At 45.1% G+C, this 21,130-nt stretch overlaps 3 protein-coding genes and 1 long non-coding RNA gene across 4 annotated transcripts; 3 read left to right on the plus strand and 1 right to left on the minus strand.

The window, feature by feature from the left end:
* Positions 1–53: 53 nt before the first annotated feature.
* On the minus strand, positions 54–3,620 carry LOC118385641 (uncharacterized). The gene is made up of 5 exons (XM_035772863.2): positions 3,069–3,620; positions 1,578–1,836; positions 1,409–1,442; positions 965–1,247; positions 54–766 (listed from the first exon to the last, which is right to left on the minus strand). The coding sequence occupies exons 1-5, from the start codon at positions 3,109–3,111 to the stop codon at positions 420–422; spliced, it is 966 nt and encodes a 321-aa protein (XP_035628756.1). The 5' UTR covers positions 3,112–3,620; the 3' UTR covers positions 54–419.
* Positions 3,621–5,509: 1,889 nt separating this feature from the next.
* On the plus strand, positions 5,510–7,329 carry LOC127906048 (uncharacterized). The gene is made up of 4 exons (XR_008139052.1): positions 5,510–5,934; positions 6,541–6,707; positions 6,837–6,937; positions 7,020–7,329. It is a non-coding gene; the product is annotated as an uncharacterized LOC127906048 (long non-coding RNA).
* Positions 7,330–7,641: 312 nt separating this feature from the next.
* On the plus strand, positions 7,642–15,887 carry LOC118384830 (serine/threonine-protein kinase SIK2-like). The gene is given in 16 exon segments (XM_052521760.1): positions 7,642–7,727; positions 7,825–7,940; positions 8,147–8,343; positions 10,717–10,819; positions 10,993–11,137; positions 11,320–11,356; positions 12,222–12,316; positions 13,204–13,296; positions 13,418–13,539; positions 13,709–13,818; positions 13,963–14,023; positions 14,025–14,123; positions 14,397–14,415; positions 14,418–14,511; positions 14,697–15,537; positions 15,570–15,887. Coding segments are annotated over 13 exon segments (2,043 nt in total). The 5' UTR covers positions 7,642–7,727; positions 7,825–7,940; positions 8,147–8,343; positions 10,717–10,810.
* Positions 15,888–16,409: 522 nt separating this feature from the next.
* Positions 16,410–17,947, plus strand: LOC127930829 (dentin sialophosphoprotein-like). The gene is made up of 2 exons (XM_052521761.1): positions 16,410–16,455; positions 17,167–17,947. Exon 2 carries the CDS (start codon positions 17,234–17,236, stop codon positions 17,945–17,947), a length of 714 nt encoding a protein of 237 aa, XP_052377721.1. The 5' UTR covers positions 16,410–16,455; positions 17,167–17,233.
* Positions 17,948–21,130: the final 3,183 nt, after the last annotated feature.

Consider the following 21,130-nt stretch of genomic DNA (forward strand, 5'->3'; position numbering starts at 1 on the left):
GAAATGGAAGAGACAAGAATGCACAAAACATTTTCTATCGAACCCTGGCATTTATTTAAGCAACATATAAATAAGGAAACGAAACAATGACAATGAACTTAGTTAACACATGGCAGAGCAAGAGTTAAGGAGATAGGTGTGGGGCAAATAGTTATAAAGACAAGGTATGCTTACATTACGTTATTTAAAACGGCATCAAGAAATCCACGCTCTCTCCATAGCCAGAGGATGACAGCAGACAGGTTGTAACCAAATAAATTATGTCAAAGATAAGATAAAATAGCTCAAATGTTTTGCATCAGTACATATCACTTACAAAGGGTGGCAACAATAAGAGGCAATTATTGCCCTTGTATTTTCATAAAGAATGAACAGGAGGATTGAAAGTCTTGACGGTAGGTAAAATCATAATTTCCCCCCTAGAATGAAAATCCCCCACAGTCAAAGGCATCAAAGTCTGAGTCTGCCCCCTCAAAGTCAAAGCTGTGGAAGTGAGGAGAGTCAACAACAGTCTGGTTGCAGGAGTGGTATGCCCCTGCTGAGCCCAGGTTAGAGAAGTCTGTGCTGGGCGGCAGGTCAGGAGGCCTTACGTCAGGATTAGCAGGAGAGCATGCACCCAGGTAACCCATGGCAGAGGAAGCAGCGGCCCCTCCCATCAGCAGATACACAGCCCTCACTGCCTGGGCATCATGGCTGGTGCCATGGCGCAGACAGCCCACTGAACGACTAGTCCCTTTGTCCCTCTTCATATGGGGAGATTTCTGGCCTGTGGTGGAGGATGGAGAGAATGTCATGCACATCCTTAGTTGCTGTCTACTCTATGCCACTGGACTGCAGGTTTTTTTTCCTACAGACTCAACCAAAGAAAAACTTAATGGACTGGGTAAAGTGGGTAAATTAATTCAGAGACAAAATTGCATAAACAAGTTTGTTTAGTAATGTCCGTAAATCCTGTATTTCTCACCATTTTCCTTTTGTTGAATGTCACCTGTGTTTGGCCCAGGAGAATTTGGCCCAGCAGAGATTAAACCAGGAGAGGTTGGCCCAGGAGATCTCGGCCCAGGAGATCTTGGCCCAGAAGATCTTGGTCCAGGGTATCTTGGCCCAGGAGATAAGATCTCCATATCACTCAGCGGTGGAGTTGGGGGATCTTTGTCAGAAATGGGGTCTGGAAGCGGGTCTCTGTCAGTGATGCATCGTGTTGAAGCATTATGGCGTCTACAGGAGGACATTGGTGATGATACACTCTGTAGAGTAGAAAAGTGTATAGCTGTGATATCAAACCGTTGAGGAAGAATACCCTACATCTTGCAATGCTATCGCTCACAGTCACATCACTGACAACATTCACCGTTTTTTAAAATGAGGAAAGCGGATTAAGATTCAAATTAAGGAGGCATAGACTCACCTCTCGCACTTTCCTCAGCATGTTGACCCATTGACTGAGGAGAGAATATGAAACATTATTACTTCAGTAGTACTCAGAACATAGTTTCATCAACGTGAGATGAAAGAAAGTAAATCCAGTAATCCCCATCCCACCCCAGCCTCTATCTCACATTGCTCTGCCAACTGACCTGCATTCTTCTGCGTTGTCAGCCAGTAGCAGCAGGAACTTCTCCTGAGGCAGGATCAGAGCAAAGCAGCAGTCCCTTCGTCCTCCAGAGGGCAGCTTGGGCAGGTCCAGGATCTCCCTGCCCTCCACGATGGCCTCACAGCCCCCCTGCAATGCCACCATCTGGTCAGGAGGGGACACTGCATCGCGACTCACCAACACACAGCCATCAGCTGTCAATATGAGGTACCTCTCCTTCCATTGTTTGAACATAAAGCCACCTGGAAGTGAGAGGTGGAGGTTGGTAGCGCAGGGGACAGGAAGCAGGAAGAGTGCATGATGGATGTGCATGATGGATGGTGAGAGAGCGGAACAAACAAAGACAAAGCTCTTTAGAGGCACTTAGGACTACATACATTTTTCAGAACATAAATATTTAACAACCAAAGCACGATGGCAGGATCAACCATGTGTGTGAGGTGTATACTTTTGTTTCAAAGTAGATTTGTTTAAGACTACCAAGAAACACCCTGTGGGACTCTGATTTAGCCCACTGCAGTACAAGGTTAAACTAACTTTTTCACAATGATGATGATGGAAGCAGTGTGCCAGTGGTTTCAAACATGTCCACTCTCTGCTTCCTATCCTCTCCTCCTTTAGGATTAAAACAAGTCACATGGTTGGAGGATCAAGAGGGGGCTGGACCAAGCAGATAATACTGCCTATAGCGTGCACTTGAACTAGAATAAACAGTGCCACACATCTGGATCCACTCCCTACATATGCAAACCAAAGTGATGCACTTCATCAGAGCATATAGAACCATCAGTCCCAGACAGGAGACAGTCTGAACAGCTGTTATCCCACTAGCATATGGCATTTGACTGCATCATATGACCATGTCCTCGTTAATTGATACAAATGATGTGGTCTGATTTACTAATCTATTCTTGATCTATTCCTGCCCTAGATTGTCTGTGCCAGAACTCCAAAGCACTATTTTTCTCTGCATTTGCCCAACTAATTCCACGTTATGCAATGCATGGTATGTTGATGGAACATGCCCCACTTATTTTACATCAACACATTTTTTCCACCTAGTCACCTCTGAGATTCAAACCAGCAACCTTTCGGTTATTGGCCAAACGAGCTTAACCACTAGGCTACCTGCCGCCCACTAATAAGTGTCCTGTATTTAGTCACAATTTATAAATGCTGTATTGATGCCCGTAAAGCTCAATAGATCTAGTTTAGCACCGGACAGGGACTATAAAACATTTCCCCGTTGTCATAATGCAAAAGAAGCTTGTCTGTTTATGCTAGCCATCATCTAATAAATATTTCTATGTATTTGACATAGGCTTCAATTTCGTCCCAAAACTGAAGATAATCATTATTTTACAGAAATGAATACATTAAAAAAAACATCAATCATATTTAAAGTAACGTCCTACCAATTATTACTACAAAACAAAAATAACTAAAGTAAAAGAGAGGAGAACTAGTGTCTTACCATACTTCCTCAGAAATCCACGGTGAATCCCTGCAACACTCATATTTAAAGGTTACCCTCCATGAGAGACAAGGCGCAAGAGATGGAGAGAGCGATGGCTGTATTTAGGAAGGATGCAAAGTGGGCGAGTGAGCATGCCTGTGTGTGTTTGGTGTGTTTTAGTGCCGAGGCATAATCCCCATTCAGCTGGAGCATCCCACACAGGGGCAGTTCAGAAGCTTGGAATGAGATTGGTTTTACTGTCCTTAGGCAAGCCAAGTACAATCACATAAACAACACATGCCAGTGCAAATCAAAAGTATAGTACTGAAGTATGAATGGTCAAATCTAATGCAAAACTCCTAACCTACAAAATGACCTATAGCCTAACCATTTGTGCAACATTTTCACTAATGCATATAGAATTAGAGAAAGCACGCATTCACTGGGTAAAGCTCATATAATCTGTACTGTCTATTGTGCTATTACTGACATGGTACATAACCACCAGCTCCTCTCTTCTCTTGAGCCACTTGATAGTATTTCCTATCGATACTTGCATGCACTAAAATAACTAAGACTTGCACCATGACTCAGTGACTTATGTTCTCAATCAGTAAAACATGCACTATGACTCAGTGATTCAAGTTCTCAATCAATAAAACATGCACTATGACTCAGTGATTTAAGTCCTCAATCACTAAAACATGTACTATGACTCAGTGATTCAAGTTCTCAATCAATGAGACATGCACTATGATTCAGTGACTTAAGTTCTCAATCAATAAAACATGCACTATGACTCAGTGACTTAAGTTCTCAATCAATAAAACATGCACTATGACTCAGTGATTAAAGTCCTCAATCACTAAAACATGCACTACGACTCAGTGATTAAAGTCCTCAATCACTAAAACATGTACTATGACTCAGTGATTAAAGTCCTCAATCACTAAAACATGTACTATGACTCAGTGATTAAAGTCCTCAATCACTAAAACATGTACAGTGATTTAAATCCTCAATAATTGGTGTATTTCTTCATCTTAATCCCATTAACACTTTCATGTGAAGTCAACAACAAACCCCTGTGGTAGGGTGCAATGAGATCACATTGACAATCCCTCACTGGCCTTTGACCCCAGATTATGGCGGCCGCAAGGGACTGCTGTATCTCTCCACAGATGGTTTGTGGGAAATAGGAATGGACAGACTGATTCCATGTTAATCTTTAATAGCCTATGTGAATGTTGCAGCATAAATTCCATATGGTTTTGAAATATCATACATGGAACAGACCTTAAGCATTTTGCTGCAGGATAACAGTCATTCACATCTCTGCAGATAAACATTTGATTTGTTTGTTGTTCATAAGAACTTTAACAATGAAAACTGACATTAAGTTTTCTCATACGTGCATCCATCCTTTATCATATGCTAGCATATTCTTTCATACGAAGATGTGCTTTTCTGTCATTCATTATTTGAATATCCAGATGAGAGATCATGTATAACATCTTGTTTTTCAAGCCTGGCTCTGAGGACCAACAGGGTGTGTAAGGCTTTTGCTCCAGCCCATCGTCAAACAAGGTTCATTTTAGGCTTGATAATTATTAGTTGATTATTTGAATCAGGTAGTATTAGCCATCGATGAACCCCAAGGACTATGATTGAAGAGCACTGCTATGGCATGAGATTATGCTGTTCTGGCCTCGGACATTTTATTGCAGTGTTGTGATTCTAAGAACGTCCACAAGGGCGCAGTAATACCCCATGGACTGTATGTTTAATTTTTTTTTATGTTGCCATGAAATAGGGTTGTGACGAGATGGAGTACAGCCATGACCCTAAAGTGACTTTTCATAGCAGGTTATGAGAACGTTTTAGCTAACCTTAAACTGGTTTCCTAACCTACTACGTTAATTCTCTTAACTTGCTGCGTAAGTTCTATTAACATGCTCCATAAAAGTCACTTCTGGTTGTAGCTGTACACCACTTAGTCAAAACCAGGAAATAGTCTACTAAATCCTCTGTTTCCTCATTTTAGAAACACATCCGGCTAGTCTTGAGGACTGAAATGTGCCCCTTAAATTAGTTAAAGATAAAAGTAGGCCTATACATTTGTTTTTGCATGTGTAAAGTCTGCTGCCTCTAAGATAATAATGTTATTGACCATTTTACTGTTTTCTCAGCTGACTGGTATATCACGTTATGACAGTGGATTTAGATGTGGAAACAATGTTTATTCAACCTTTTTTGCCCAGTGGTTAATGTCTACATTTGTTTTTGCCACGTTTATTCCATGACAGACACTTAAACACACAAAATCATTTTTTCCTTGAAATATTGAATTGGAATACTATAGAATTCCATTAATTATGGAGCAGGCTTTCCCAAATTCGGTCGAGGAGTGTTTCTTCAACGGTTGAGTGTGCATGACGGTCAATAAAGTAAGTGGAGAGAAGGGAGGGAGGAGTAATGGAGGGAAAGAGTTAAAGTTTGCCCATAGAGTAATTCAACCGATGTTGAGAGACTGTCTACTACTCGCGCACTATTTGCTTATTACAAACTAAACTAGCTGGATTTGATGTATCCTATTTTTTTTAATTCGACTCCTCGCAGAAGCAAAACTATTTCAAGAATTCCCATGGCATAGTGTAACGTATACTTTTTTGGTAAGCAGCTGAAACCTTCATGAAATAAAGTCTAACATCTGGATACTGTGCGAGGAAGATGACTCATTCATGCCAGAAATCGTGTAAATATGTCTGAGGCATAGTAGAGAGCAATCTTATTCTTTAAGAGCAATCCTGAATGAAGATGAACGGCAGCGGAGGGTGTGTGGCGTTATTTGTTCTTCTGTTGATGGATATGGCTACAGTGCCAGGTGAGTCAGCATGGACGATAACGGAGGCGCTGTCATAACGTATATTTTATTATTTGAAAAACCTTTTTAAAAGTATATGTATATGTTTTTCCTTCATTATGGTTTATCTTACTTACAAAGGTTTTAGACTGATACAGTTACAGATGTAGGTTTTTAATTTGAGCCAGTTTGCTTCAACAGGAAAGAATCCTGCAGCAACAGAAAATGTTAATTATTACGTGGATTATAATTCAGTAACATTTTTGTAGAGTTTGATACATTTTTCGTACGGAACATCACATCAAATTACAAACTTCAGAAGCCTTTTAAAACCTCAAATACACTTCAAGTTGTATAGTTCCTGCAGTGCAGTAAAGTTCTCTTGCAAAGAGGGCGATCAAATTAAGATCCTACATCTGTAGGCTAGTATTAAATGGAATTGACAATACAATTTTACTCTCTATTTAATGTTAAGAGTAGTTTAACTCATGCTTCCCCTAATGAACTTTGGTATTTATTAATCTATTAATGAATTAAAAGCAATAGTCACTGAATATCAGTTTAACATGCAGAGGTGTTGTGGGTGTCCCACCTGTTTTTTTAAATGAAGTGTTTCAATTTTTGAAGAGCCCGGCCAACGTAACCTTATCCCTGGGTAAGCCGCTACAGGTGCTCTGTACTCTCCAGGGAGATGGGGGGTGGAGAGGAGCCTCCGGGTGTGGTGTGGTTGAGGGACAGTCAATCCCTGGATTACGCTGACACCAATCAAGTGCAAGTGCCTGTCACTGAAGGAGGTTGGCTGACCATCAGTGAACTCAGGTCTTTCCTGAGACAGTATGACTCTCTCTGTGTGTTTACGTTACGTCAGTCAGAACAACAATGCATCTTATTTTTAGTTATATGTCTTGTCTGTCTGTCCTCAGAATTGATCATGTGAAGCTGTCAGACATTGGGAGATAATGTTGTATGGCAACAGTTGGGAGGAAGGACTTGATGTCTCAGGAGGGGCACATTCAGCTGGAGGGTAAAGTGTCCCTTTTCTCGTTTTAATAAAATGTCTGTCTATATTCTACAATATTTTACTGAAATTTCATAATCTTTTCAAGGAATCCCACATTTCTCAGTGAAGCCTCATGACGTGACAGTGGTGGCTACTGTTAGCCTCAGCCTGCAGTGTTTGGCCCATGGGCCTCCAGAACCAGTCAGGATCATCTGGCTGCAGAACGGAGGACCACTCAACACGATACAGGACCCGGTGTCCCATTCTCCCTCTACTCTCAATATCACAGGCAAAGACTGTCTTATTTGTGTTTGGCCCATGGGCCTCCAGAACCATCATCTGGCTGCAGAACGGAGGACCACTCAACACGATACAGGACCCAGTGTCCCATTCTCCCTCTACTCTCAATATCACAGGCAAAGACTGTCTTATTTGCATATGCCACACGTAGAACGAATCAAAATCAAATCAAATTGTATTTGTCACATACTTTGTAAACAACAGGTGTAGACTAACAGAGAAATGCTGATTTAATGGTCCTTTTCCAACAATGCAGAGTTAAAGATAAAAAAAGAAAACATTTACATAGTGACACGAGGAAAAAGCATTTCTGTTGTTATGTATTGTGTGATGTAAAACATATTTTCAGAGGCAATTCTTTCATTAAAGAGTGTTGATCAAATCAAAAGCATTCATTATATCACTGACCACCTCTCTGACTGTCACCATTTAGGCCTCAACCATACCAGCAGCTTCTCCTGTGAAGCACACAACAGTAAAGGTGTGGCTGCCTCAGCCTCTGGAACTGTGCCAGGTCCGTACCAACAGGGCAGGGGTGCAACAGACATTACTTAACATGCCGATGGGATTGGTTTTTATCCATGACTATCTCTCTTTCTGTCTTGGAATAGTGGTTCCCTCCCAGGCACAGAAAATCCAAGTTGTAGAGGTCACCAACTCTTCCCTACACATCTCCTGGGAGCCTGGCTTTGGAGGGGTATATCCTGTCTCTGTGTGCTCTATACAGGTAAGACTAACCCAAGAAACTGGCGTGACTGACTATAGAATAGTCTAGATACCGAGCCAATCTAAAAGTAACTGCTCATGAGTTATACACAGGGTATAAAACATTATGAACACCTGCTCTTTCCATGACATAGACTGACCAGGTGAATCCAGGTGAAAGTGGTATTAATTTTTTATGCACTCAGTGTACCATGGTTGATATTTCAGGCAGCTCCGTCTGGTCATGAACCGCAACACGTTGCGTAATCTCCTGATCCATAATCAGAATGTCTATGTACCACCTGCTCAGCACCTGATCCCTGAACTGAAGCTCTACACCTTCTATGACGTGAGGGTGGCTTGCCGTAGTAGTCAAGGTGCTTCCCCGTGGACACCATGGGTAACACTGCACACAGCTGAAGGAGGTAAGCTGTACGCCACGATCTTCTACCCACAACCCATCAGTGTTTATAATATTCTATTACTAAGGTTTTTCGTTATTATAACGTAGATGCAGGGAGTCAGGAAGCAGGTGCAGTTAGTGAGTTTAATAACAACGAACATGGAGCAATACAAAACACAAGAAGCGTCTGACATGGAAGAAAAACAATACTACCTGATGACTAATTGTCAGGATATGGCCAAGATTGTTCAGGTTTTGGTCACTAGATGCCCCCATTGTGCTTTTTGACCCTTTTGTTTTTCCCTCGTTCTAGTTATTAGTTGCACCTGTGTCTCATTTCCCTTGAATGTATTTAAACCCTTAGTGTTCCTCAGTTCTTTGCTCTGTGTTTGTATGTTAGCACCCAGCCATGCTGTGAACTTTTGTTTCTCTAGTGGGATTTTCTTGGGGTACTCTGGTTTTGTTCTTGTTTATTTTTGATTATTCTTTTGAGGTTTGTTTTTTCCCTGCTGTTCTTACCACTTTGTGGATTTTCCTTGTGTCTTGGAGGATATACATTTTTTCTCTTGGAATTATTTTTGACGTTGTGGATTTATATTTTTGCCTGAAGATCTTTTTTCTTTATTAAATCACTGTCTCTAGTACTGCTGTGTCTGCCTCATCTTCTGGCTTCTGCTGACTATTAGTGGCTCAGTTTACTAAGTGACTGTTTCTCACACTGGAGACCCGAGTTCGTAACCGGGTCCTGACACTAATAACAAAATAGTGCTATATAAAGGATAAGTAATCAAGGGATTAATGAAGTTCAGGTGTGACCGATGAGACGAGGTGTGCATAATGATGGTTGCCAGGTATGCGTAAAGATGGGTTGCCAGGACAAGTGGTTAGTAGACCGGTGACGTTGAGCGCTGGAGCGGGAGTTGACGTGATAGTTATTTGTATTCACTTCTACATTTCTTAGTCCTTTTGGCAGATGATTTCATCCTGAGTGACTTACAATAAGGGAATTCAACAAGTGCAACAACACCTATGTAGCAGAGCTCAGAGACATACAGGAAATATGGGAGGAGCAACGAGAGTCGTCTCAGTTGAGTGACTCGCTGTGAAAGACTGGTTTTGGAACAAAGATTGTTCTTGAAAAAACTTTTGGGGAATTGGTTAAACATTCTCAAGTGTTTTTTGATCAAATAAACTGAAGAGATAGGGACCCGACGTGAAATAAAGATTGTCAGTGCTATTCCTCTGAGATGGTAATAGACAGTCAAGTTTGCCCATAGGAACACTCCTCCGCTCCATCCTCAGTGTTTTCAATATAAACCTATATGTTGAGCGAGCTGCCTGAGTGAAGGAGGAGGTACTGAGAGCAGGAGGGAAACACATTATACATTGTCTATTCATGGTTTGGCAGAGGTGGTGCAATACTGCTGTGTCCATAATGCCACAGTGTGTTTTAATTCAGGCTAGAGGAGAAGCGTTTTATCTCATGCTTTCCACAGTCTGCAATGTAGACATGCTTGTGAAAAAGGGAAAGAGAGACTTTCGAAGAGAAAGGGGAAACAGCCACTACCACAGTGGTGTAGTGCACATCAACACATGCTGGCCAAAAAATCATTTTCCTGAAGTAAAATTAAGTTGTCACGTTCGTTGAAATGAGTGGACCAAGGTGCAGTGTAGTAGGCGTACATTTTACTTTTATTTAAAATGAAACCCCCCCCCCCAAAAAAAACACAAAAACGAACGTAAAGCTACATGCAGTGCAGAAAGCGACTACACACAAACAAGATCCCACAATCTAAGGTGGGAAAAAGGGCTTCCTAAGTATGATCTCCAATCGATAAACAGCTGCCTCTGATTGGGAACCATACTAGGCCAACAAAGAAATAGAAACATAGATTTGCCCACCCAAGTCACACCCTGACCTAACCAAATAGAGAATAAAAAAGGCTCTCTAAGGTCAGGGCGTGACAGTAGTCAGGAAAAACGGCAATTCAATCAAATCAGTAACCAGATTTTAGAGTTGAAATAAAACACCCTTCTTGTGCTGTGAGAATGTAAGTTTGGATTAATTTGATTTGATTAACTACACAACGTTGACTGTGTGGAGGAGAAAAAAAAGACATCGTACTGGTTCTTTCCGTACGTTTGTTGTTGCATGCAGTGGAAGACTCATGAATCTGAGGTCTTTGTGTAACCTAACCATTTAGACTCTTTACTCTGTCTCTTTATCTGAAGATAGCATGCACACACATGAGGTGGCACAGATCTTCAAGGTGTGTGTGTGTGCTATACTTTGTGTCGTAAATAGAGCATATGTTCCCGACCTCCCCACAAAGATGTACAGGAATATTTTGGAAAGATATCTTATCCCTCTCACCTACAGTACATCTCTCAACAGGAGTCAGGTGCTTAGGCAGAGGGAGAGACAGACAGAGGGTTGGAGGGATAGAGGGAGCGAGACGGGCTACAGAGTGGAATACCTCACTGCTAACATGCCCCGGGTAACACACACACACACACACACACACACACACACACACACACACACACACACACACACACACACACACACACACACACACACACACACACACACACACACACACACACACACACACACACACACACACAGTGTAATGGGTATCTTTGCTGTTGTTCTTTTTCCCTGTCTTAGGCTGTTATGGAGTCAGTTCAGTCCTCTGAGCTAGCTATCTCTCTCTCTAGCCTCCTGGGCAGTGTGTCCCTGAGTGTGAGTGCCTGTACTGTTGCAGGTTGCGGCCCCTGGAGCCCAGTCCAATCCCTCAAACAGAAGCACCTTGGTCAGTCTGGACAGAACCGAGGGAGACAACAGGATGGCTGTGATGTGTCAAGGAGAAGGGAAAACAGCAGGAGATTCAAAATGAATATTTGAGGGGCTGTGTTTTCTAGGTTGATTTAATCGGTAGCACATTATGGTGTCTGACATACTGTAGCTGACATACCTCTCTTTCCTCTGTTTTAGATGTGTCCCTTCATCAGACATTCTCCTGGTATTGGTGGTATGTGGTTATGGGGATTGCTGTCAGTCTGGCCTTGATAGGGTTCTCCCTGTACAGTGGTGGAAAAAGTACCCAATTGTCATACTTGACTAAAAGTATAGATACCTTAATAGAAAATGACTCAAGTAAAAGTAATCCAGTAAAATTCTACTTGAGTAAAAGTCTAAAATTATTATTAAAAATAAATGTAATTGCAAAAATATACTTAAGTATCAAAAGTAAAAGTGTAAATAATTTAAAATGGCTTATATTAAGCAATATGGGGCGGCAGGGTGGCCTAGTGGTTAGAGCGTTGGACTAGTAACCGGAAGGTTGCAAGTTCAAATCCCCAAGCTGACAAGGTGACAATTCCCCAAGCTGACAAGGTACAAATCTGTCGTTCTGCCCCTGAACAGGCAGTTAACCCACTGTTCCTAGACTGCCATTGAGAATAAGAATTTGTTCTTAACTGACTTGCCTAGTTAAATAAAGGTAAAATAAATAAAAAATATACATTTACAGACAGCCAGGGGCACATAACAGACATAACTTACAAATGAAGCATTGGTGTTTAGTGAGTCCGCCAGATCAGAGGCAGTAGGGATGCCCAGGGATGTTCTCTTGATAAGTATGTGAATTGAGCCATTTTCCTATTCTACTAAGCATTCAAAATGTAACGAGTACTTCTGGGTGTAAGCGAAAATGTATGGAGTGAAAGTACATTATTTTCTTTAGGAATGAGGGGAAGTAAAAGTAAAAGTTGTCAAAAATATAAATAGTTTTTTTATTTAATTAAGTGCTTTACACCACTGTCCCTGTATCACTTTGTTCCATTGTTTTTCATTACTGTCAGATGATTCATTTAAACCATCTGTGTGTGCCACAGGAAGACATTTTACCCTATGAGGAACGCTGGTGGGGATTTTGTGGTGAGATACAGTGCAGGACGCACCTACAATCGGCAGTCAAATGAAGCCACATGTGAGTTGCCATTCCAGTGACATAAGAGAAACAGTGTAGGATGAGTGGATATATTAGTTATTTAAGTGAATGATTGGAATCAAATGATGTGTCGTGCAGGGTGAGAGTTCAGGAACAGATGTTGAGGCTTGGATTTCATCCTGTTGCTCAATGTTGTTCTGTGCCACATGTGGAGAAACAGAGTAGTGTCATGATCTGGCTGTTAACACAACCCTTTGGATTTAATTGAGAACCGAATACAAATCATACTGCTAGTATTTCTAGGGGTCAAGGCACCTACACCTTTTAGTTGATTTATTACAATAAAAATGGAAAACTAAATCAGGTGATCCCAAACTTTTTCACGCAAGCCCACCTTACATTATTGGGGAACATTCCCCCCTGCACGCACGCCACATCTATTTCTATGGTACAAGCTCTGTTCATGACACAAACTGTTCACACCGCTCTTGTTGGCGGAGAGAACATTTAGCAGGTTTAAAGCATATTTCCTGCAATTCTACACATTTTGTCATGTCTGAGGTGTATTGATGTGATATTTGAGTGACTCGAACATTACAACAAAACCTAGCTAAATAAATATGGGCTAGTTGATCTGGACATTTCTGACAATTTATAAATAGCTCTCTAAGGTATGAAATGACTGACATGACAAGAGGAACTGATGATGCACTTATATAGAAATGTCACCTTGTGCATTCTACTTTTACAATGTTCAAGAGTAAGTTGAAAGCTGGACTGAGTTCCCCCCTGCCAACCCCTCGCAGGCACGCCCCACAGTTTGGGAACCACTGGTTTAGTGTCAGTTCATTGTCAGTGTCAGTTGCCACCATGCTTCTCCCATATTTTACCTGAGTCACCTTCTCCTCCCTCTCACCTTCTCTTAGTTTCCATCTGCACTCGCACTGAGATGGAGGACTTCCTCGGGGAGGCTGCTTGTATGAAGGAGTTTGACCACCCCAACATCATGAGACTCCTTGGTGAGACAGACTGGGTCGCTTGTCACAAATGTGGTCAATAACCAAGTTTCTGATATGGTTGTGTTATAAACTCCTAACCGTTTGACTGGATTCCTTCTTTAATTCCCCGTCCTCCCTGTAGGGGTGTGTCTGCAGGCAGCAGAGAGAGGAGACTACCCCTCCCCTGTAGTCATCTTGCCCTATATGAAGCATGGAGACCTGCACAGTTTCCTGCTCTACTCTAGACTTGGGGACAATCCTTTGGTCAGTTCCCTTCCCTCCCACACAGATCGTAAAGTTTTTGTTACACAAATACATTTTAGCAGTGTGGCCTTTCTCCTTTTATGCATTTTCCATTTGTGCTGCTGTATAGCACCCCCTGTTGGAGAAAACTGCCTTATCTAATCCTCCCCGTCTCCTCTCCATCCATCAGTCCCTGCCTTCTCAGATGCTGGTGAAGTTCATGACAGACATCGCATGGGGGATGGAATACCTGAGCAACAAGAGGTTCATCCATAGAGACCTGGCAGCGCGAAACTGCATGTGAGGATTCTCACCTCTCTTTTGTCAATGTGTTCCACTCTTTCTCACACATACTCTTCAATATTTTTTCTGTGAAAGTCTTGCATGTTGACTGATACAAGTAACAATACAGTGTTTATTATGTTGCACATAACTGTCCTGCAGGCTGAATGAGAATATCACTGTCTGTGTGGCAGATTTTGGCCTTTCTAAAAAGATCTATAACGGGGGACTACTATAGACAAGGACGCATTTCAAAGATGCCAGTGAAATGGATCGCCATCGAGAGCCTGGTAGACAGAGTTTACACCACCAAGAGTGATGTGGTGAGATCCTTCCTGACTTGGTCTGGCTACATGATGTGCTCCATGTACACCTCTGTATTCGTGTTTTAAAGTCCTTCGACATACAGTGCATTCAGAAAGTATTCAGACCCTTCAGATAGAGGGAAAAAGGTTTAGACATTTTTGCAAAACAGAAATACCTTATTTACATAAGTAATCAAGTTAGTATTAAGTAAGTACGTAAGTATTTTCAGTAACAAGGACTAAATACAAGTACAACATTTGTGACAGTTGCTTATTATCTCTCTCTCTGAGTGGTCGTTTGGAGTGACTACGTGACGCCCTACCCTGGAGTGGAAAACAGTGAGATCTACGACTACCTTAGGCAGGGCAACCGCCTCAAACAGCCCCCTGGCTGCCTAGACACCATGTGAGTTTCTAGTTCTGGATCTATACACATAAATCCTTGAATAGTATGAGTTGGTTCACTGAATTATCATTATTTGCTGGTATACAGTAGAGGCAACGTAACCTTCGTGGAGTACCTGATATGGTGTTTATTTTTTATCATGTTGTATAAACCTCAGTCATCCCCTCCTCTGCTTCATACTGTAGCTACTTCCTGATGTTCTCCTGCTGGCTGCTGAGTCCTAAGGACCGCCCAGGGTTCCTCTCTCTGCGCTGTGACCTGGAGAAAGCCCTGGGGGAGATGCCTGAGCAGGAGGAGGCAGATTACCTGCTCTATGTCAACATGGAAGAGCCCTCAGGCTCTCTGTTTGGGGCCATTGGGGACTGGGAGCCCTTTGGACTGCCTCACCCATCCTACTGGAAGAACATGGGCAATCTGGAAACAATCCAGGTGCATCATCATAATCATCATGATCATGCAGAACGCTATGTTCTCTGCCCTCTACGGACAGCCCTCAGCACAAGGCCCAGCCCTATCTCAATGACTCTATGGACAGCCCTCAGCACAAGGCCCAGCCCTATCTCAATGACTCTGTGGACAGCCCTCAGCACAAGGCCCAGCCCTATCTCAATGCACACAGGCACAAGGCCCAGCCCTATCTCAATGACTCTATGGACAGCCCTCAGCACAAGGCCCAGCCCTATCTCAATGACTCTGTGGACAGCCCTCAGCATGAGGCCCAGCCCTATCTCAATGACTCTGTGGACAGCCCTCAGCACAAGGCCCAGCCCTATCTCAATGACTCTGGACAGCCCTCAGGAGGCCCAGCCCTATCTCAATGAATCTGTGGACAGCCCTCAGCACGAGGCCCAGCCCTATCTCAATGACTCTGTGGACAGCCCTCAGCACAAGGCCCAGCCCTATCTCAATGACTCTATGGACAGCCCTCAGCACAAGGCCCAGCCCTATCTCAATGACTCTGTGGACAGCCCTCAGCACAAGGCCCAGCCCTATCTCAATGACTCTATGGACAGCCCTCAGCACAAGGCCCAGATCTCAATGACTCTACGGACCCTCAGCACAAGGCCCAGCCCTATCTCAATGACTCTACGGACAGCCCTCAGCACAAGGCCCAGCCCTATCTCAATGACTACGGACAGCCCTCAGCACAAGCCCAGCCCTATCTCAGCGGACAAGCACAAGCCCAGCCCTATCTCAATGACTCTATGGACAGCCCTCAGCACAAGGCCCAGCCCTATCTCAATGACTCTACGGACAGCCCTCAGCACAAGGCCCAGCCCTATCTCAATGACTCTACGGACAGCCCTCAGCACAAGGCCCAGCCCTATCTCAATCTCTACGGACAGCCTCAGCACAAGGCCCAGCCCTATCTCTGACTCTGGACAGCCCTCAGCACAAGGCCCAGCCCTATCTCAATGACTCTATGGACAGCCCTCAGCACAAGGCCCAGCCCTATCTCAATGACTCAATGACTCTATCTAAATGACTCTACGGACAGCCCTCAGCACAAGGCCCAGCCCTATCTCAATGACTCTATGGACAGCCCTCAGCACAAGGCCCAGCCCTATCTCAATGACTCTACGGACAGCCCTCAGCACAAGGCCCAGCCCTATCTCAATGACTCTACGGACAGCCCTCAGCACAAGGCCCAGCCCTATCTCAATGACTCTGTGGACAGCCCTCAGCACAAGGCCCAGCCCTATCTCAATGACTCTACGGACAGCCCTCAGCACAAGGCCCAGCCCTATCTCAATGACTCTATGGACAGCCCTCAGCACAAGGCCCAGCCCTATCTCAATGACTCTATGGACAGCCCTCAGCACAAGGCCCAGCCCTATCTCAATGACTCTATGGACAGCCCTCAGCACACGGCCCAGGACAGACAGCCCTCAGCACAAGGCCCAGCCCTATCTCAATGACTCTGTGGACAGGCCTCAGCACAAGGCCCAGCCCTATCTCAATGACTCTATGGACAGCCCGCAGCACACGGCCCAGCCCTATCTCAATGACTCTACGGACAGCCCTCAGCACAAGGCCCAGCCCTATCTCAATGACTCTATGGACAGCCCTCAGCACAAGGCCCAGCCCTATCCCTATCTCAATGACTCTATGGACAGCCCTCAGCACAAGGCCCAGCCCTATCTCAATGACTCTATGGACAGCCCTCAGCACAAGGCCCAGCCCTATCTCAATGACTCTGTGGACAGCCCTCAGCACAAGGCCCAGCCCTATCTCAATGACTCTATGGACAGCCCTCAGCACACGGCCCAGCCCTATCTCAATGACTCTACGGACAGCCCTCAGCACAAGGCCCAGCCCTATCTCAATGACTCTGTGGACAGCCCTCAGCACAAGGCCCAGCCCTATCTCAATGACTCTGTGGACAGCCCTCAGCACAAGGCCCAGCCCTATCTCAATGACTCTATGGACAGCCCTCAGCACAAGGCCCAGCCCTATCTCAATGACTCTGTGGACAGCCCTCAGCACAAGGCCCAGCCCTATCTCAATGACTCTATGGACAGCCCTCAGCACAAGGCCCAGCCCTATCTCAATGACTCTACGGACAGCCCTCAGCACAAGGCCCAGCCCTATCTATCTCGGACAGCCCTCAGCACAAGGCCCAGCCCTATCTCAATGGACAGCCCTCAGCACAAGCCCAGCCCTATCTCAATGACTCTACGGACAGCCCTCAGCACAAGCCCAGCCCTATCTCAATGACTCTATGGACAGCCCTCAGCACAAGGCCCAGCCCTATCTCAATGACTCTACGGACAGCCCTCAGCACAAGGCCCAGCCCTATCTCAATGACTCTACGGACAGCCCTCAGCACAAGGCCCAGCCCTATCTCAATGACTCTACGGACAGCCCTCAGCACAAGGCCCAGCCCTATCTCAATGACTCTACGGACAGCCCTCAGCACAAGGCCCAGCCCTATCTCAATGACTCTACGGACAGCCCTCAGCACAAGGCCCAGCCCTATCTCAATGACTCTACGGACAGCCCTCAGCACAAGGCCCAGCCCTATCTCAATGACTCTACGGACAGCCCTCAGCACAAGGCCCAGCCCTATCTCAATGACTCTACGGACAGCCCTCAGCACAAGGCCCAGCCCTATCTCAATGACTCTACGGACAGCCCTCAGCACAAGGCCCAGCCCTATCTCAATGACTCTACGGACAGCCCTCAGCACAAGGCCCAGCCCTATCTCAATGACTCTACGGACAGCCCTCAGCACAAGGCCCAGCCCTATCTCAATGACTCTACGGACAGCCCTCAGCACAAGGCCCAGCCCTATCTCAATGACTCTACGGACAGCCCTCAGCACAAGGCCCAGCCCTATCTCAATGACTCTACGGACAGCCCTCAGCACAAGGCCCAGCCCTATCTCAATGACTCACGGACAGCCCTCAGCACAGGCCCAGCCCTATCTCAATGACTCTACGGACAGCCCTCAGCACAAGGCCCAGCCCTATCTCAATGACTCTGGACAGGCCTCAGCACAAGGCCCAGCCCATCTCAATGACTCTATGGACAGCAGCACAGGCCCAGCCCTATCTCAATGACTCTACGGACAGCCCTCAGCACAAGGCCCAGCCCTATCTCAATGACTCTATGGACAGCCCTCAGCACAAGGCCCAGCCCTATCTCATGACTCTATGGACAGCCCGCAGCACACGGCCCAGATCTCATGACTCTACGGACAGCCCTCAGCACAAGGCCCAGCCCTATCTCAATGACTCTGTGGACAGCCCTCAGCACAAGGCCCAGCCCTATCTCAATGACTCTGTGGACAGCCCTCAGCACAAGGCCCAGCCCTATCTCAATGACTCTACGGACAGCCCTCAGCACACGGCCCAGCCCTATCTCAATGACTCTACGGACAGCCCTCAGCACAAGGCCCAGCCCTATCTCAATGACTCTGTGGACAGCCCTCAGCACAAGGCCCAGCCCTATCTCAATGACTCTGTGGACAGCCCTCAGCACAAGGCCCAGCCCTATCTCAATGACTCTGTGGACAGCCCTCAGCACAAGGCCCAGCCCTATCTCAATGACTCTGTGGACAGCCCTCAGCACAAGGCCCAGCCCTATCTCAATGACTCTACGGACAGCCCTCAGCACACGGCCCAGCCCTATCTCAATGACTCTATGGACAGCCCTCAGCACAAGGCCCAGCCCTATCTCAATGACTCTGTGGACAGCCCTCAGCACAAGGCCCAGCCCTATCTCAATGACTCTACGGACAGCCCTCAGCACACGGCCCAGCCCTATCTCAATGACTCTATGGACAGCCCTCAGCACAAGGCCCAGCCCTATCTCAATGACTCTACGGACAGCCCTCAGCACAGGCCCAGCCCTATCTCAATGACTCTACGGACAGCCCTCAGCACAAGGCCCAGCCCTATCTCAATGACTCTGTGGACAGGCCTCAGCACAAGGCCCAGCCCTATCTCAATGACTCTGTGGACAGCCCTCAGCACAAGGCCCAGCCCTATCTCAATGACTCTGTGGACAGCCCTCAGCACAAGGCCCAGCCCTATCTCAATGACTCTACGGACAGCCCTCAGCACAAGGCCCAGCCCTATCTCAATGACTCTGCGGACAGCCCTCAGCACAAGGCCCAGCCCTATCTCAATGACTCTGTGGACAGCCCTCAGCACAAGGCCCAGCCCTATCTCAATGACTCTGTGGACAGCCCTCAGCACAAGGCCCAGCCCTATCTCAATGACTCTGTGGACAGCCCTCAGCACACGGCCCAGCCCTATCTCAATGACTCTGTGGACAGCATGAGCTGGATGGCCTCCTCTTCGAGCCCCACTTTTCAGCTCCAGGCTGAACTCCTCCTCTCTCCTGCTGGATGGACAGGTCAAGGATGGGACCGTAGGGTGTTCAGGCAGTGAGGCTTAGAGAAAATACACAGTGACTACCAGTGGTTGTATAGAAATACTGACAAATGTGGACTGAAATTCACTTTTTATTGAAATACTGTTGTGTAGTCAAATGAACAAGCTCTAAAGAAATCATTGATTTGTTGTGCACATATACTGCAGTAAATTATTACTAATGTAATCAATCACATGCTAAATATATTCCCAATATTAAGTTTAGAAATCAAATCACCTAATTCATTGGCAGCGACTGTGTGTTGTAAATTGGTATAATCATCTACTGAAAGAAAGCTACATCAAACTGCAAGTGCATCAATACCTTTATTTAATAAACCAATGAACAAACTCATTAATAAACCAATCTTTGTTTTAAGAACACAAAGTTGTGAGTTCTTGTAAACTAAACAATGTATTGGATAAAATAATGCATTCACAGTGTTCACAGACGAGAGTCGGCATTGAAAAACATTGAATAAACAAAAATATACACAATCCCTAGTTACTACGTTAACAGCACAGAAACCATAATTAGTTCTATTGAGAAAAATAAGAATAATCAACATTATTATTAATCATTAAACCGAGAGAGAAGGTTTCAGGAAAAGCTGTAGGGTTTGCAACACAAATGTTGTCAGTTGAAAAGTAGCAGTTGAAGAGCATTTAAAGAAAGTACGGCACTCAACACATTCAACGTACTGTATGAGAGCGTACTGTATGAGAGCGTACTGTAGAGCTGTTCCAATGGGATGGACATTCAACGTACTGTATGAGAGCGTACTGTAGAGCTGTTCCAATGGGATGGACATTCAACGTACTGTATGAGAGCGTACTGTAGAGCTGTTCCAATGGGATGGACATTCAACGTACTGTATGAGAGCGTACTGTAGAGCTGTTCCAATGGGATGGACATTCAACGTACTGTATGAGAGCGTACTGTAGAGCTGTTCCAATGGGATGGACATTCAACGTACTGTATGAGAGCGTACTGTAGAGCTGTTCCAATGGGATGGACATTCAACGTACTGTATGAGAGCGTACTGTAGAGCTGTTCCAATGGGATGGACATTCAACGTACTGTATGAGAGCGTACTGTAGAGCTGTTCCAATGGGATGGACATTCAACGTACTGTATGAGAGCGTACTGTAGAGCTGTTCCAATGGGATGGACATTCAACGTACTGTATGAGAGCGTACTGTAGAGCTGTTCCAATGGGATGGACATTCAACGTACTGTATGAGAGCGTACTGTAGAGCTGTTCCAATGGGATGGACATTCAACGTACTGTATGAGAGCGTACTGTAGAGCTGTTCCAATGGGATGGACATTCAACGTACTGTATGAGAGCGTACTGTAGAGCTGTTCCAATGGGATGGACATTCAACGTACTGTATGAGAGCGTACTGTAGAGCTGTTCCAATGGGATGGACATTCAACGTACTGTATGAGAGCGTACTGTAGAGCTGTTCCAATGGGATGGACATTCAACGTACTGTATGAGAGCGTACTGTAGAGCTGTTCCAATGGGATGGACATTCAACGTACTGTATGAGAGCCGTACTGTAGAGCTGTTCCAATGGGATGGACATTCAACGTACTGTATGAGAGCGTACTGTAGAGCTGTTCCAATGGGATGGACATTCAACGTACTGTATGAGAGCGTACTGTAGAGCTGTTCCAATGGGATGGACATTCAACGTACTGTATGAGAGCGTACTGTAGAGCTGTTCCAATG

This window comes from Oncorhynchus keta, chromosome 6 (assembly GCF_023373465.1).
Source record: "Oncorhynchus keta strain PuntledgeMale-10-30-2019 chromosome 6, Oket_V2, whole genome shotgun sequence".
In the NCBI taxonomy this organism is placed as follows: domain Eukaryota; kingdom Metazoa; phylum Chordata; class Actinopteri; order Salmoniformes; family Salmonidae; genus Oncorhynchus; species Oncorhynchus keta.